At 37.1% G+C, this 14,579-nt stretch overlaps 1 protein-coding gene across 7 annotated transcripts in view; it reads right to left on the reverse strand.

The window, feature by feature from the left end:
* The window catches only part of bnip2 (BCL2 interacting protein 2), a 21,246-nt gene extending 7,029 nt beyond the window's left edge, over positions 1-14,217 (reverse strand). For all 7 annotated transcript variants that reach the window (XM_016290294.1, XM_016290297.1, XM_016290293.1 and 4 more), the window contains exons 1-6: positions 13,417-14,217; positions 9,539-9,634; positions 4,039-4,112; positions 3,747-3,932; positions 1,176-1,358; positions 565-667 (exon numbers count right to left, since the gene is read on the reverse strand). In XM_016290294.1, coding sequence (XP_016145780.1) covers positions 565-667; positions 1,176-1,358; positions 3,747-3,932; positions 4,039-4,112; positions 9,539-9,634; positions 13,417-13,775 — 1,001 coding nt within the window. In that variant the 5' untranslated portion in view covers positions 13,776-14,217. The remainder of the gene's footprint in view (positions 1-564; positions 668-1,175; positions 1,359-3,746; positions 3,933-4,038; positions 4,113-9,538; positions 9,635-13,416) is intronic.
* Between the last annotated feature and the right edge of the window lie 362 nt (positions 14,218-14,579).

Consider the following 14,579-nt stretch of genomic DNA (forward strand, 5'->3'; position numbering starts at 1 on the left):
GAGTTTTGAGCAGTGTAGAGTAGCGCTTGTTGTTTGTCATTTCTCCAATCACAAATGCAGACATGGTTTTATGTTTACGTGGCGTGATGCAATGCAACGCGTAAAAAGACAGTACAAGTCATTATAATCCATAATTATGTCCCCCACTGGATGCAATGAATGCCTCGTTTATAATGGGTTTTATTGGTTTTGTCTCGTCGCGCCAGGACACGGCATCACAGTATGGTAGGGGCCGTACAATTTCCGTCACACGCTTGAGGAATTCGGCCAATCACAATGCACTGGATAGCTGGCCAATCAGAGCACACCTCGCTTTTCAGAACAATGAGCTTTGTAAAAATCAACGCATATCACAAAGGCGGGGCATAGAGAAGAAACAATAATGTACAGTATGTGGAAAATAATGTGTTTTTTTAACCTTAAACTGCATAAACACATTTCATTACACCAAATACACAACATAATGTTCTTTTTAGCAACATCATATGACCCCTTTAAAGGGATCTTGACCAGAATAAGCCATGTGAAACATCACTAAAAAGAATACAGCCATCTAGAACTTACTTGAAAAGATTGTCCATGATGTATTTGTAATTTGGTTGATTGCTCTCAGGCATAAAGCAAACAGCAAAGACAATTATGGCATTCAGTCCATCGCCATAGTAACCTGAGAAAAGGGGAATCATGTTTGAATGTGGCTACTGGCAAACGTTTGAACGTTAGTTGCGTTTTTACAGCAATTACACAAGTTGACTGATCCAATCCATCTGAATCAACAGCTCAGTCTGTGTAATTGTTCATTATATAACAGCATGCAAAAGAGGCATTTCGAATGAATGTGACAGCTGTTAGATGGCAAAAGGGAGGGGGAGGAAGTGGAAAAGGAAAAAAGAGAGATGGCAACAGGCTCTTCAGACTGACAGATGATCTGGAAAAGAGCTGTGGTGTTATAAATTATAATAAATGCTGCCGCAGTAATGCTCTAAAACATCAGAAGCACCGTTTTGAGAGTGAGAATGCAGCTAAATATCATAAAACAGCTCTGAATGTTTTCAGTTTCACCTACTGACAATTTCGACCATGGACAGTTTCACTTCCTGAATGGTGCAAACAGAAAGCGTCCTTGTATAGATAACAGACAGGACACATTGGCATGGAGAGGTGCGGTCACTGACCTCCATGGCTGATAACCCTCTTGTAGGGCTCAATGGCCTTCATGTCCACCCGGTGCTCCTGTTCTCCGATGCGGAAGACTCTCCAGCGACGGCCCTCCTCTTGTTCCTCCGTGCTGGTGAACTCTCGCACCGACTCCACTCCTTTACGCAGCAGGTCCGCGTTTTTGGGTTTTGGGAGGTCATCTGACAAGAGAAATAAAGGGTTTATTTTACTTAATATTTGTTATTTTTGAATGTATGTGCGCGGTTTTCTTTTAGTGTTCAGTTCAGTGACTGTTTGTGCAGTTATATGTTCAGGAATGATGCTTTGCTGATTCACAGTTAAAAAAATTAAAATAAAAAATAAATAAATAAAACTAAATGAATAAATTACACGTGTCCTGTGGTCTTTTGATTTAGCAAACCCAACTACAAAACTCCTAGGAGCGCAAAACAAGGTACAAATTAAAACCGTTTCGGTTTCTGTGTGCCAAAACAAGTAGCCAAACAAATGAGTATTAAACAAAAAAAAATATTTACAAAGGAGGAGTACACTTTATAATGTGTACATCTCTATGATAAGTCCTATATCGAAGCAAGTGTTGAGCACAAAGTGTGTTGATTTTTTTGCTAAAAATCCCAGGTTGATCAATTATTTTTCTTCAATGAGACAATCGCATACTCCATTAGAGCAGTGGTTCCCAACCCTGGTCCTGGAGGCACCCCAACACTGCACATTTTGCATGTCTCCTTTCTCGGACACCAATTTCAGGTCTTGGAGTCTCTACTAATGAACTGATGACCTGAATCGGGTGTGTTTGATTAAGGAGACATACAAAACGTGCAGGGTTGGGGTGCCTCCAGGACCAGTGTTGGGAACCACTGCATTAGAGAACCGAAACTGCAGATTTAAGGTCATATACATGTTTATTGAAATATGACTGAAGCTGCAAGTATTTTTTGTGTGTGCAGTGTATTTTCTTAATTTTTTAATTAAAAGTATGCCGCTGTTAGCTTAGCAACATGCTAATGTACGATTATAGAAATCCACTGTGAGGGTAACTTCTTTGAGCTCTTCAGATTAGTCACTTCAATTTTGACTGGTATAAATGTCTTAGAGGGTACCTGCCTATGTGGACAGTAGGTAACACAGCAGACAGCAAAGCAGCTAGCTAGGTTTTGGAACAGAGCTAATGCTAATACAACACTACCTACACACAAGCTAGTTTTCAATATTTACTTTATAAGATTTAACAGCTCATTATGGATAAATCTGTTATAAGATGTAAGAACCCTTGTGAAAAAGTGCACTTAATTACCGGTATACTGAATGTGCATTTGTAGTGTACTTTGAAACTTTAAAATAAAAAAAACTCTTCTTTCAGATAACAAAATATTTATGAAATAAAAAGTAAACTCACTTAAGAAAATTAACTATGGTTTCACTATAAATAAAACACAAAAACATGGTTAATATAGTTGAACTATGATGACTACAAACTAACCTTGGCTTTGTTACACTTAACCATAGTTTAATCATGGGATCTGTAGTTATACAAATGGTAATCAATACGCCAAAAAAAAAAAAAAAAAAAAGTTTACTACCCTTTTACTATAATAAAACTGCAGTTAATTTTCGTAAGGGACTTTCAGGAGTCATATAATCATTCATCGTAAAAAAGTATTTTAATGTGTAGGCTAACATACTAGAGCACATGTAAAGCACTTGATTATAATTTTAACTACAGTCAAAGTTAAAACATTTTAAATGTAATAAATTGCAGTTATCATTACATTAAATTACATACGACAAACACATTTCAAATTAAAGTATATTTTCATTTTCCATAAATGCTTGTCAGTACTTTCAGCAGAACAAGCAATAATGAAATTACATATTAAGATGTACTAAATTCCTACAGAAGTAGGTCAAAAAAATAAAAAATCTGTAATAGGTATGCTTTTTAAACAAATGCAATGCATTTTCACAATGGAAGGCTGCTTTTGCCTTTAAATTGAAAGTGATTCATTTCCAGCGTTGAAAAAAAAAAAATGATCAGGACACCAAAATGAAGCTGATTAATAGAATCAGATCTGATGAGATTCAAGGAAAAACCATGCACAAATCAAAATCCAACCATCAACATTCTCCACACAAAAACAATGGATAACATCTGATTTGTAGCGCCGTATCATACCACACCAAAGGGTGATATAACAAAAAGAAACTGAAATCAATGCTGTAGGACTTGATCAGGGAGTAAAACATCCAGTCAGGTAACCTTACCACAAACCGCAGGCCAGCGGCCTGTCGCAAACCAATGAGAAGAAACAATCCTTCCAGGAAAGAGAGAAGAGAGCAGCGGGACAGAAAAACAAAACAAGAACACATAATACTGTTTAACTAAGAGTTATTACAAAAAGCCGGTCCATGAAATGATCTCTGTAATGTTAGTGAGTAAGGAACATTTCTACAGGATTAGAAAGACATGAGTTTGAATGGCTGCACAATGACTAATTAAGCAGATTAGTTGCCTTTAAGATTATGTAATGTTAAACTATTAACATTTAAAGATTAAACCACAGTCATACCTTCCCACTCAAACTCGTTGCTGTTGTCTGAAGGGGTGTCTATATCGTCCAGGTCCAGTTCTGTACTCTCATCCAGCTCATCTGAAAGGACTGACCCCTCACTGTGGTCTAGGTTTAGGCTGATGTCCGGAGCCAAAAGCTTCCTTTTGGTTTTCTTTGCACTGTTTAGTCCATAAGACTGTGAAGCTGCAATTAAAAATATATATATCATAACGTTTCCTGAGCTAGTAATAAATGTATAATTGTCTCTACATATTCCATATATTTGAGAATATCTATCATTAAGGCTTACCAGGTGCTCCTTCACCAGAAGAGCCGGTGAAAAGCTCCTCATCAAGATGCATATCTTCCTCTTCTGGGAGTGGCCTGGCAACCCAAATAAAACACATTTGAAACTTATTGTAATATAATTTAGAATCTGCATTCATTAAAACCAGGGCCCATATTCACACAACATATTAAGGCTAAAAGTAGCTCATAACTTAGGGAGTTGGGAGAAAATCTTAAAAATAATGGGCGTGTCAATCCTAAATTTAAGACTCCTAAATTTTGGCTCCAAGATTTATTTTACAAAGCATTTTATCGCTAAAACTAGCTCCTAAATCTGCGAAATGTTAGGAGTAAGGAAGAGGACTCCAAAGTCACTAAGACCAAATCACAATCTATCCTCTCTGCTGAAAAAAACCCCAAAACAATACAAACCATCACAGAAATTCTAATGTTTCTACTAATACCATTATAAACATTACAAACCATCAACTTTTAACCATTAAAACCATAACATTTTTTATTAGGATTTAGTGGTTTTAACAAGCCACCTATAGAAGGTGACCAATTACCAGTAGAGACCAACAGGCACCATTACATTTACCATTAAAACCAATACAATTTCCATTATAACCAGTAAAACTACGGCTGCACGATAAATCGAAATGGAATTGAGATCGCGATTCGACATAAGCTGCGATTGTCATGCGTATCTTTCAGTGAAGCACGGTTCTGTGATCAGCAGTAAATCTCCATCCAAAGGCCAGAGGGCGCTCTCGCGCTGAAACTCCAAATACACCTTGCAGAAGAACCCCAGAAAATGCTGCAGCTGAATAAACAGAAGATTCAACTGCTTTCATTGATTCAACGTGACTAATAAACACACGACTACGGCAATATACGGGGTATCTGAGTTCTTATTATAATTTTCATTAAAATAAAGTATATTTATAATGCAATGCCTTTATCACTACTTAAATACTATGAAATATGTTGCGTGCCTTATTCGGTGTAAGAAGCCACATCATCTCACAGAAGGATTTTTTTCAAACACTCTACTGACATTATGAAGTGAGTTTGGAGTAAAAATATGTTATTAAATGTGGTATTTTCACATGCTTTCAGATGGAGCAGCATTTACTTCACTGAGAAGCTATGCAAACAGCTGTCATTATCGCGAACGATTTCAGAATCGCGCAATAAAATCGTAACTTGTCAGTGAACTTCGGCTATGTGTAGTAAATTCTACTTCATCTGAAAGCATGTGATGATGATTTCCTGCTGATTACAGAACCGGCATTACTATCGACTAATAAACACACGACTACGGCAATATACGGGTTATCTGAGTTCTTATTATAATTTTCATTAAAATAAAGTATATTTATAATGCAATGCCTTTATCACTGCTTAAATACTATGAAATATGTTGCGTGCCTTATTCGGTGTAAGAAGCCACATCATCTCACAGAAGGATTTTTTTCAAACACTCTACTGACATTATGAAGTGAGTTTGGAGTAAAAATATGTTATTAAATGTGGTATTTTCACATGCTTTCAGATGGAGCAGCATTTACTTCACTGAGAAGCTATGCAAACAGCTGTCATTATCGCGAACGATTTCAGAATCGCGCAATAAAATCGTAACTTGTCAGTGAACTTCGGCTATGTGTAGTAAATTCTACTTCATCTGAAAGCATGTGATGATGATTTCCTGCTGATTACAGAACCGGCATTACTATCAAAATGCGCATGACAAATCGCATTCGATTAATCGTGCAGCCCTAAATAAAACCATTAAAAATTCTGTGATGGATTGTTTTTTTCAGCAGGGCTAATTTGGCTCTTGCCGGCAATCTGCCTCGAAAAGCAAAAAAAATTTTAACACTGCATTTATGGAAAAAAACTTAACTTGAATGATTTTAGCAAATGGCTGCAATATTGTTAAGAGTGAAAATTTTAAGGGGGTCTGAATACTTTCCGTACCCACTGTATGTTTTCCCAAGCTGCTTTTTTTGGTTTTGGAGGTTATCCCAACTCAAATTTTCCTTTGATTATATCCTTGTTTTCATTAACAATTTGGGCAAGAAGCTTTTATTGCACCCATTTTGGTTTTCTTTTCCCCTGCTATGAATTGTAACATTAAAAAGGATATTTAACTAAGATATTTAACTGGGTACTTTGAGTACCCAGAAAAAGCGCTATATAAATGTAACAAATTCATTATTATTATATTTATTTAGAGTGCAGACATTCTTTAATTTCAATGAGATGGCATATCTTTTGTTTGTTAATTGTGTAATCTGCAATAATTATCAATAACTGTATAATTTATTCATATAATATTTTATATCAAAATAATAATATTATAAACAGGCTTAGTCCATTTATGCAATATACAAAAAAAATTGAATTTAGAATTTCCAGCACAAGGTTCAGGTAGATTTTTAAAAAGTTTTTGAAAGAAGTATCTTAAGTAAAACTCAGTGTTGCATTTATTTGATCAAAAATACAATAAAAACAGCAATATTGTGGAAATATTATTACAATTTTAAAAAACTGTCTTGTATTTTATTTCAAACAATATTGTGAAATATTATTACAGCTTAAAAAATACATAAATTTCAAAATGTAATTTATTCATGTCATACAAAGCTGAATTTTCAGTATCACTACTCCAGTCTTCAGTGTCACATGATCCTTCAGAAATCATTCTAATATGCTGATTTGCTGCTCAAGAAACATTTTTTAATTATTATCAATGTTGAAAACAGTTGTTTCTCTTAATATTTTTGTGGAAAACATGTGGAAAGTTCTTTGAAAAAAGTTCAATAGAACAACATTTATTTGAAATAGCAATTTGTGACATCTCTGATTTAACTTTTTGTATAAGTTTAATGTATCCTGGCTGAACAAAACTATTTTCTTAAAATCTTAAAGGGCTCCTATAATGCAAAATCTTCTTTTACAGGTTGAACACAAACACCCTACAATGATAAAAATCCACCCACTCCTTATTTTAAAGGCAGAGTGAGGGATTTCTGGTAGCCAATGTTTATATTTGAAATCACCAAAACAAACACGCCCCTACCCCAAAAGGGTTTTGCCCCTATTCTGATAGCTCCACCCCACATATATGTACGCAACGATTAGTTCTGTGAAACAAAGCAAAACCAATGTTACACCGTGTCTACGGATGTGAGCGGCGCGGCGCAACAAATCCCGACAGAAAACTGCTGCCGGGTTCGATTTATGACGTGCTGACACATTTCAAATGGTTTTCAACGGTCGTTTGAGCGCGTCCAGTGTAGACAGACTTTAGCTGTTGCAGACACGGTGTTACTCATCCTATTGAGAAGAAACAAAGCAACCTCGGCGTCCGATCGCAGGCCTCCGCTCCTTGAGTTCTTTCCAGCGCTGGAAAACTGATCCGATATTTACACGGGTCCTACTTCTTGCCTTATCGTTCCGCAGACGTTTTCCTCTTTTGTTTTTATCCTCCATCTCCATCTTTCTGTCGCTGGCTCGGCTAATGTCCGTCCTGTGCACTGAACGCGCTCTCCTCCACATCACGAGTAGACACGCCCCTTATTGCTGATTGGCTACAAGTTTGTTTTGCGAATCGGCCCGAATCAGTTTTTAAAGTGTTTTTGAAAAATCACTTACTCTGCCTTTAATCCCCATTAAACCAAATCAGTCTCACTAGGCCTGCCGTGTTGATTCTCTAAGCAATATGACATCACATTGTTTAGGCCGTGCCAACAGCCTTTGACTGACAGTCCTGCATTGCCATAGTTTCTCCCTTAGCGGTTCTACGCTGTCCTCCATTTTCTCTGCACTGGAGCAGCTGTAACGTCACCAATGTCTCGTAAGCAATCCCGGTGTTCTGTGTTTGGATATAAGACTGAAAATAAGGGTGCTTTCACACCTGGCCTGTTGTTTCGGAACCTGGCACGTTTCCCCCCTCAGCTCGGTTCGGGTGAGCACGTCTTCACCATTCAAAAATCAAAGCGCACTTTTTTAAATTTTATAATGCCTTATTGCTCTTCTTTGTAGTAGGTGCATTTTAAAAATGTTTTCCCAATCAATCCTGGACTCCTGCTCAAAATGATAAATTATTATAACGACAACTACAAAAAAAAAAAAAAACAATAAGCCTGCGAAGCTGTTGTCGTTCCATCCTTGTGACTTGTATTAACAAATTTGGTCCGTTGAGAAACTTTGCCGTGTGAAAGCAAACCGCACCAAGAATAAAAAGCAACATTGTAATAATTTTAATCCCGGTTTCGGAACAAAGCAATCGATCTACAGGTGTGAAAGCACCCTAAGAGTCTTTATTTTCTCCCAACATCTGAGCCACTGCGTACGCAGTGGATTACTTCTATTTTTCAAGGTAATGCGCCTCAAAATCTACCTAAATATGCATGTCTGCGCAAATCATTTCACTCTAGACTAGTTTGTGAATGTCATGTCGTTACAGTGCTTAGCTAACATTTTAACTGTATTTGTGTGCATACTTCAAAGTATTTTAACTCAGTGGTTCCCAACACTGGTCCTGGAGGCACCCCAACAGTGCACATTTTGCATATCTCCTTTCTCGGACACACCAATTTCAGGTCTTGGAGCAGGGTTCCTCAAATCTTGCCCTGGAGGGCAAATGCGCTGCAGAGTTTAGCTCCAACCCTGATCAAATTCACCTGCCTGTGATTTTCTAATGATCCCAAAGACATTGATTAGCATTGATTAACATGCTCAGGTGTGTTTGATTAGGGTTAGAGCTAAACTCTGCAGAAAAGTGGATCTCGTGGTCCAGATTTGAGGATCCCTGTCTTGGAGTCTCTACTAATGAGCTGATGAACTAAATCAGGTGTGTTTGATTAAGGAGACATGCAAAACGTGCAGTGTTGGGGTGCCTCCAGGACCAGGGTTGGGAACCACTGTTTTAACTGATCAGCACCGCGCTGGTGAGATTAGTTCCCGCCGCACTGTCCGTTGGGTAGCGCTAGCAAACACGTCCTCCCTGCATTGTCGAGTCAGCGTGGCACAAACTCAGTAACAATGCGCCATTTCATCCCACTTTCGGTGTGTTTGGCTTCCCATATGTATGGCTAAACACCGGCTACCTCGCTCTCAGTCATGTTGCTTCTACTGGCTGTTTAGTGCTGTAGGTATGCAAATGTCCGCTATGCCCTCTTCTGAAGATGGGGCGGGAAGATGCAGCTCATTTGCATTTAAAGTGATACACACTAAAACAGCTCTTTTTAGACGCCCCAAAAATTTAATTTTCCAGATGTTATAATAAATGATCTGTGGGGTATTTTAAGTTGAAACTTCACAGACACATTCTGGGGACACCCAAGACCATTACATTTTATTACATCTTGTATAAAGGGGTATAATAGGTGCCCTTTAATGACCACAACCTTTTGAATGGTAGTGCATTTTGCAATATATATCATGAAGAAAAAAAAAAACATTTTGGTCATACCACCCACCATTATCATATACACATCTTAATAGCCTACCTGGGGAAGTCCTCATCTTGCCACTCCTCCTTTAGCTCCACCCCTTCCATTCTCAGCCGCGCCTCTGTGGTAGCAACTGACTCCTGGTGCTCAAAACTGAAGGATAAAAAAAAACGAACCATTTGGCAGCCGTTTTGGTTTTAAAACAGCCCTAGTTCATAGCATGTTATTCACTCACTAAAAAAACCAATACGTCCGAGTTGAAAGAGTCCAGAAATCCAAATCTGATACTGGCTGATAGTCATTCATCACAGAGCTACAAACTGCTAGTAATGGAGAAACAGCTTCAAACTGCCTAATACCACCACTGCACACATTAAGATTCAGAATATCACAGCTTATGACATAAGAAAAAATCCATATGGGCCTCTTTGGGGAGTTAATCTCCAATACAAAGGCATGTAAACTCCTGCGGACTTCATACACATTGAATTCTGTTACATACGAGATAAGCTCTTTTACAAATGGAAGTAGGCGAAAGAGTTTCACCTTCTTTGGGGAAAGATTTGGGTGGTGACTCTGGAAAGGCCAGAAATTCTTGGAGTGTGTTCAAAGTTCAACGTTTTCGCCGTAGAGAACAAACCCGCTCTAATTTCTTAGAAATGCAGCAGATTAGGATGCCCTACTTGCTAGAACTAAAGTCATTTCACAGAGAGATCACTGGTAGGGTGGGACTCTCCTCAAAAAAAATTATTACTAAACACTAGATCCAATGTTTGAATATCTATAATTCAGACTGAAGAGCACAAACTACAGAAAAACAGAATGCATCCTCATGAGCGGTGTTCAGACTGGAATTCTAGCACCCTGCTTAGTGTGCAAAAATTATGAAACCGTGTGCAGCACGCAATTTCAAACAGTGGTAGGTCAATGATCTCCTTGGAAATAAAAATAGTAGCATTTGCATTTAATGGGGTTTTCAACCCGGTTACCACAATTTGGTTTGTGTCTAATAGTTTAAAACTCTGATTTGGGTAATTTTGCAATAAAAATTAAATGTACATCAAAATTAAACATAAGTGTACAAACACAGCAAACATTGTAGCGGTGTTATTTTAGTTAGGGATGCACGATATATCGGCCACCATATCGGTATCGGCCCATATCGGCTCATTTTTTCTGTTATCGGTATCGGCCAAAATTTTCATATCGGTGCATCCCTAATTTTAGTATTATTTATATACTATTTTAGCTTTTAATTTATCCGTTTTTATTTTTACTTTAATTGATGTGCTATTGTCATCTTTACGAAAATGTTTTAGTGTTTGCTTTAAAATATTTCTATTATACTTTAATGTATTTTTTATTTTTGTTTTATTAATTTTAACATTTAAACTAGTTAGTTGCCAATTATACGTTTTTCATATAATATTTTAGTTTATTTTTATTCATAAAAAAAATGTATATATTACATAAATATATTATCACGAACTAACAATAGATTTAATTAATCTTGGTTAATGATAATAAAAAACATTTTCATTTGTGTTAATTTTTAACTTTAAATGTTAAAAATGTACTAATGTACATAGATTTTTATATACCTTTAGATTAATAAATACTGTAAAAATATTGTTCATTTATTAATGTTAACTTATACAACCTTACTGTAAAGTGTTACCATAAAATAAAAATGATTTTCATTCATTTTAATATTTAAAAATATTAACATTAATGCTAGTTTTCATTTGTCACAGAGAAAAACAACATAAGATTGAGTGCATTGCATGTTGGGATACAGTATTCTATGCAGTGCACTCAACTGCATGCTGCATATTTTGGTAAATGCATATATATGCCATGCATTCAGAAAATATGCATACTACACACAATATTAATACTGCATCCTGCAAAAATAGCAGTATACATGCAAATTACTGTGTACACAGTCAAACGCCCTACATCGCATTCAACCAAGTTTCTAAGTAAAATTGGCTTTCATCTAAAAATATCTTGTATTCCCATCAACCTGTTATTTGCGTGTGTGTTTTGTGTGTTTACAGGCTGTTGTCTTCTGATTTTAATGAATGAGGCTCAGCAAAGGAGTCATTCATCCACCAGCTGTTTAGTCATTTCAAAGAGAGGCTGGCGCTCAGATGTGAGACACTGGTTAACTGTGGACGGGAGCTAATTGCCATGCCATCCATGTGGTATCCGTCATACTCCTCCAGGGGGAAAGTCTGCCACTCTTTATGCCACCCTCCCCACAAGAGATCTGCAACAGTTCACACTGTCGTGTCATGGGACACACCACTGCGATGTTTGCTCATGTCTCTTTGTTAAAGTATTACATAAATGAACACAAAAGAAGATCTTTTGAATGATGTTTTAACTGTTTTTGGCCATACAATGAAAGTCACTGGGGTCCAAAACAACTTTAAACTCCATTGACTTTCACTGAACATAAACAACAATTTTCATTCTTGGGTGACATATTTCTAAGATTTTGAATGAGATTTTAAGTAAAGGATTCAAACCCTTAAACCTGTCATTATAAAACAGAATCACAGACTTAGACTCTGTTTAATGTACCTACTGGCACACAGAATTTTTTTTTTTACAGTAACTATGTACACACCTGAGACTAAGCACATGACTGAATAGACTGTACACACCTAGAGACGGTTATGAATGTATCACTTACAGGCGTATGGTTTGCATGCCACCACACCCTACAGTAAGTGACAATAACGGCACACAGACAAAAGGCACTTCATGAATAGGGTGTCAAATAAAGTCACTTTCCATGGGGTTTTCAACCCTGTTAGCACCATTTGGTATATGCCTAAAAAACACTTGATTTGGGTGACTTAATATTAAAATTAAACCGAATAAATGATCAAAATGTGCTATTTTAGTATCTTTGACATTCTATTACAGCATTTATCAAGATTTCAAAGTAGCTTTTATTATTTTTAAGTTTGTTGTGTTATGTGCTTTCGTCACTTTCATTAGTTTGTTTCAAATTTTTCTATTTAGCTTTATTTCTTTTTTTTGTTTTTGTAAATTTAATACTTCAACTTACTAAACTTATTTTCAGTTAACTGTCAAAACAACATCTCTAATTTTGAGTTTCTAAGTTCAAGTTCTGAATCTAATATTTATATTTTAGTTCATTTCAGTTTTATTTCAGCTGACGAAAATTGCTTTAGCTTCGGTTTCAATAACTCAGCAGAGTTTTTTTTATTAATAAGTACTTTTTCTTATAATAACTTTGCATCGAACTGAACCGTTCAACCCTGTTACCAGTCACCATAGTGTGAAAAAACGTAGAAAAAGACAGCATTTATTTGGCACCCCTTCGTGTGGTAGAAAGCGTCAAATGATTTTACTTCCAGTGAGTCCAAATTTTAAGTAATGTTACTTTTTTACAGGAGAAAAAATATATAATAACAGGGTGGGGTAAAAATGCGGGGCACTGAATACCACATATTCAGTCATAAAAACTATAATGAAATGAATGTCAATTCAACAGATTAGATCAAAATAACTATTGTTGTATGATTTTAACAGTTGATACAGGGGGGAAGACCTCTGAGGTAGAATGGATCTCAATGATGGATTTGTTTTTCAAACATGCCGATTTTCACTTTTTAAATGATGGACTGGAGTGGTGTGGATTACTGTGATGTTTTTATAAGCTGTCTGGACTCTCATTCTGACGGCACCCATTCACTGCAGAGCATCCATTCTCCTGAGCAAGTGATGGAATGCTAAACTTCTCCAAATCTCTTCAGATGAACAAACAAACTCATCTACATCTTAGATGGCCTGAGTGCGAGTAAATGCTCAACTTTGCCTGAACTATTATTTTCCTTTAAGAAGAGACACAAACATTTGATTTATTTACAGCTTTTCTTTCTGTTATTTTCCATTACCTTCCGTTGTGCTCAGCTGGAGAGGAGAGCGTCTGCGGCGCTCGCGCAGGAGTTGAAGTCCTCGCGCCTTGCTTTCGTCTATTGTCTGGAGTCGCTGCTTCCTGCGGCGGATCTCCTGTTCGGACCGGACGGTCTCCATCCTCCAGCGAGTTCTTCCCTGCTATTGAGTCCTGAGGTAGCTCTTCCTCAGAGTGAACCGATGATGATGATGATGATAACGGGCTACTTATATAGCTGTTTTCTCGCGCCTCCGATGTCCGGCTGGGTGTGTCTGATTCGGGACTGCTTCTGTTGGCGTTCAGATCACTCGAGTCTCTCTGGTTTGAGACCTCTTCAGTCGCTATTGCATCTGTGGCCATGATCGATGATGACTGAAGTGTGGTCGATTAGAATCGATCAGCAGAAAACGCACGCAAATCAATCTTTTGCACGAAAAACCAACCGTAATATTCAAACAACAACGACTTCACATAGTTACATGTTAATACTCATAACAGACTGTGTGTTTAAAACGCGAGCATTTGTGTGGCTATCAAGTATGCTGCAAAACAATCTTGCCCTTTGAAGTGAAGTCCCCGATGAGAGTGTGTTTAGTGGGCCAGCAGCGCGCAGCCGGACGCTCTCCTCTCCTGCTTCCTGTCAGTTAAACACTTATAACGCTGACAAAAGCGTGTCGATCATAGCAAAGCACAACGGAGTCGATAGCGGTCTAGAGGACGGGTTTAATCGCTGATAAACTCCGCAGACGCATCTCATCTGTTGCTTCTTTTGGAAGTGTCGGGTACATTAAGGTGAAGTCTGACTCAATAATACACACAACTTCCGGTCACAATGTTGATCGAGTTCAAAATAAAAGTCTCCCGGGTCACGAATGAGCTCAGAAATGGCTGTGGTTGATTTAATGCCAATAGTAAAAGTACATTAACAAGAACGTATTTATTACTTTATATATTTTTTTTAGTAGAAATATTTTTTGGTTGTTTATTAGATTACTGAGGGATGTGAGATTACATTTGTGTTGATATTTATTTAAATACTTTTAAAACTTCTTTGTATTATGGCAGGGTTATTATAGTTAACTAAAACTAAAACAGACCAATAAAAAGCTCATTACTTGAAATAAAGTAAATGTGTCTGAAATCAAATAAAAGAATATATAAAAA

The sequence above is a fragment of the Sinocyclocheilus grahami genome, unplaced genomic scaffold (assembly GCF_001515645.1).
Source record: "Sinocyclocheilus grahami isolate Dianchi unplaced genomic scaffold, SAMN03320097.WGS_v1.1 scaffold257.1, whole genome shotgun sequence".
Taxonomy (NCBI): domain Eukaryota; kingdom Metazoa; phylum Chordata; class Actinopteri; order Cypriniformes; family Cyprinidae; genus Sinocyclocheilus; species Sinocyclocheilus grahami.